At 52.6% G+C, this 3408-nt stretch overlaps 1 protein-coding gene across 1 annotated transcript in view; it reads right to left on the reverse strand.

Moving 5' to 3' along the window:
• Positions 1-905: 905 nt before the first annotated feature.
• Positions 906-3408, reverse strand: part of LOC106816020 (DNA-directed RNA polymerases I, II, and III subunit RPABC3-like) — a gene marked incomplete at its 3' end in the record, with an annotated part of 28304 nt that continues 25801 nt past the window's right edge. Inside the window, 1 exon segment of the mRNA XM_014820561.1 lies at positions 906-1083. Within this exon segment, the coding sequence (XP_014676047.1) occupies positions 906-1083 (178 nt within the window).

The following is a 3408-nucleotide window of genomic DNA, read 5'->3' on the forward strand; positions in this document are numbered from 1 at the left end:
TAGAAGTAAAAACAGAGAAAAAAGATCTTGTAACATTACACCGTATCAGGAGTTAATGAGATAAAGGAGTTTGACACGGATTTGGTACTGATTTCACTACATTTTTGTCATACAAGTTCGATGTGAATAAAAATACAAATGTATACAAACATGAGCTTCTTTTGTTCACTGGTCCTTATTCTATCTTCCGGTAGTATTACTAGGGTCCCTGTATACAGAGAGTTGCGCCAACTCAGGATTTGGCGCCATTTTGTTCCAAATGGATCCTCACCGCTGCCGCTTAAGTACAGCGCTGTATGGATACGCTGTACAATGGTCTGTAGTAATTAATTAGACTAATCGTGCTTCAATGAACTCAAAATTTACAGAGATTATAGCTAAGCCATGTGTCTATGTGTATCTAGATTTCTAGAAATGTAACTAAAATCCTTCGCGACATATGATAATTTAATTGTACACTTTCTTACGACCATAGCCGTGCGTATCTATTTGGAAACAACATGTCGTCCAGCGACCACGTGACCGATTTTTCCGACTCGTCATGGCGCAACTCTCTGTATATAGGGACCCTAAGTATTACAAACCGCGTAGCTTCCTTCGTTTTGACATAAATCGTACTTTTGCTCGACATGGTTTTCACGTTATTTACCGTCGTGTGGCGAGGCCAAACGGTAAATTCGCATTAACTCGTATTACAAAAATGTAGTGAAATCAGTACCAAATCCATGTCAAACTCCTTTATCTCATAAAACTCCTGACCGTATCAAACAATAATAAACAAAAAAGTAAACAAAAAAACACATTTCAAGCGACGCACTCCCGTTCCCATAAACAAAAAACTGAAAAAAAACGCGCCGGCGCTTAATTCCGTCAGCGGCCGCCAGGTGTCGCCGGGCGCTACTTACAGTCTGGACGTGTCGCCGGACGCTCCTTCGTCGCCCTCTATGCGGTAGATCTTGCCGTACATGACGTACTCGAAGCTGTCGGCGCGGCTCGGAGTATCGTCGACCGGGTTGTATTCACCGTCGTCAGGGTAACCGTCTTCCCTCAGAGTCGTCGCCAGCACCAGACGGAACTTGTCGCCTGCGCACGAAAACACACACATAATGACGCGTGAGTGACGGGCTAGTCGTCCGCGGGAGGGGAGGGCGAGGGGAGAGGAGGGGAGGAGAGAGGAGAGGAGGGGAGGAGGAAGGGGGAGAGGAGGGAAAATGCGTGGGTTACCAGGACACGGGGATTGAGGCAGGAGGGATGCGAAGGCGAAGACGGGTGAGGGGTGGGAAGTTGGGACCCCGGTCGGAAGAAAAATTAGATTTTTGGGGAGAGGAATTGAAATGGAGAGGAATGCTAGCGAGGGAGTGTATGGTGGAGCGAGCGGGGAGGAAAGAAAAAGGGACTAGGAACGGACAAAGATTGGCCAGGAAATCAGCGTAACCAGGGGTAGGGGAGAGGAAGTTTCCGCCATCAAGAGCCCTAGCAATGGGCCAGAATCAAGCCGAGGGTAGGAAGAGCGCACGTAAGGGGGACAGCCCACCGGTCTACCGACGAGCTGTCTATATGTGCCCCGAATAGCGTGAGCGCCCGCCGGGAAGGAGCCCGAATTAGATGGGTTGGAGAAACAGTGCGAAATCCTATGGGGACGCGAGCGCTGCACACGCGCAGGGGAAGAGAGTAGGAGCCGCAGAGTGAAGAGAACCGGCGGCTGTCACGCTGCCGACACCGATATTTCGGCTCGACCTGGGCAGGCAGCTGGGAGGCGAACGAACCTCACAGAACATTAAGTTTCGCCCGCCCCCCTTACTAAGCTGCAACTGCCTCCTTACCTCCGCCGCTTGGCCCCCGGGAACGATCTACCGAAGACCCTTGCAGTGCAATGAACTGCAACGCCATGGTCTTTCCCTGATACTGCCTGTGATTTGGCTCTGGCGCCCCACACCGCACGACGCATGCGCGTCGATTGAGAAACCCACGTCTTCATTCTGTGAACCGACATAGACGAAGCATTAGATAAGGGGCCCGTTGCCTCGATCGATGCCATCGCCTATGCAAAATGGCCTGGAACGTATGTGCTCACGTTCTGAGTGGCTACCACCCTCCGAAATCCTCACCCGTCGCGCAAGCCCCGAACTGTGCTGCCCGGATCCTACGATTTCTGATTGGAGACGCCAAGGGAAAGACGCCTCTTGCAACAATGTTCTAAGACCACCACAAACTCCAAGGAGATTGACGTCCGCTTCGCTACGAATTGTCACTGCCACCGTTCGAAGTTGGAAATTAGACAGCTCAGAGCAAGTGCGCAGCGAACGCATCGGAATGGATGCATCGACCCACACCGTCGCCCCCTTAAGCCAGTTTCGAATGCTTGACATTCATTGTTAACAAGCCGCAGAACACTCTGATGAGGAGAAGCCATCTACGATTTATTCGGCGATGTTCCCGATCTCGAAGATCCCCCGAAAGGATTCACGCGCGCAACACTACCCGGGACAGAACCCCCGGAACAGACCGACGTGTAACGGAGTCGGATTGATAATACAGCTGATGGACCAGACTGGGAACGATGTAAACATGATGGACAGATGGACCCGGATGTAAACAGGTGCATGGACGCATGGACGGATGTAAACATGAGGACAGGATCGGACGGGATGTATAAATATGGAAGATCGAGATGACCGATGTAAACATGATCGGACACGCAGATGGAGCCCGACCAAGACGTAGAACGTGTCGGCCCAGACGGGAAATTTATCGCGCAGCGTGTGCCAGGCACACCGCGAGAGAGAATAACCTGGCAAGGATCCCATAGAATCTCCCCGGCCGCGGCGGCGCAGCGTTCTGCCGAACAGTCCGACGACCCTTCTGTCGCACAATCAGCGAGGAATCTGAAGGTCGTTTCGAGATAGCAAACAATATGGCGGTCGCGATGTGCGCCGGGGAGCGGCGAGCGTGGTGGGCAGCCACCGGGCACGCGGAACAGCGCGCATAATTGATTTTCAACCCAGACGGTAAATAGAACTAGCCTTCACGTCTGATTCCGCAGCGCGCACGGGATTGACAGACGCCCAGGCTAGCGTCCAGGCCGCCACGACACGACACGCACGCACGCAACGTTCACCGCAAGCGCAACGGGTACACGAGGCCCGCACACGCGTACTCCCTCCTGAACCACCCACTCCGGCATCATTTTCGGCTTTTTGCAGACAATCTGGACAGCAACGACGATCAAGTCTCGGACGCTGACACGCACCAGGCATGTCCGGAGAGCGTGTTTTGTGTAGAGGTGACTATATCTGCAGCTGGCTGCACATGCATGTTCGTAGCAAATCCGAGTTCTACAGCTAGTTACCAAGTAGCGAAACACAATACACGGGGGGAGGAACCGCGCAGGCGCGATTTTACGCCCCG

This window comes from Priapulus caudatus, unplaced genomic scaffold, assembly GCF_000485595.1.
Source record: "Priapulus caudatus unplaced genomic scaffold, Priapulus_caudatus-5.0.1 Scaffold1263, whole genome shotgun sequence".
NCBI classification, from domain to species: domain Eukaryota; kingdom Metazoa; phylum Priapulida; class Priapulimorpha; order Priapulimorphida; family Priapulidae; genus Priapulus; species Priapulus caudatus.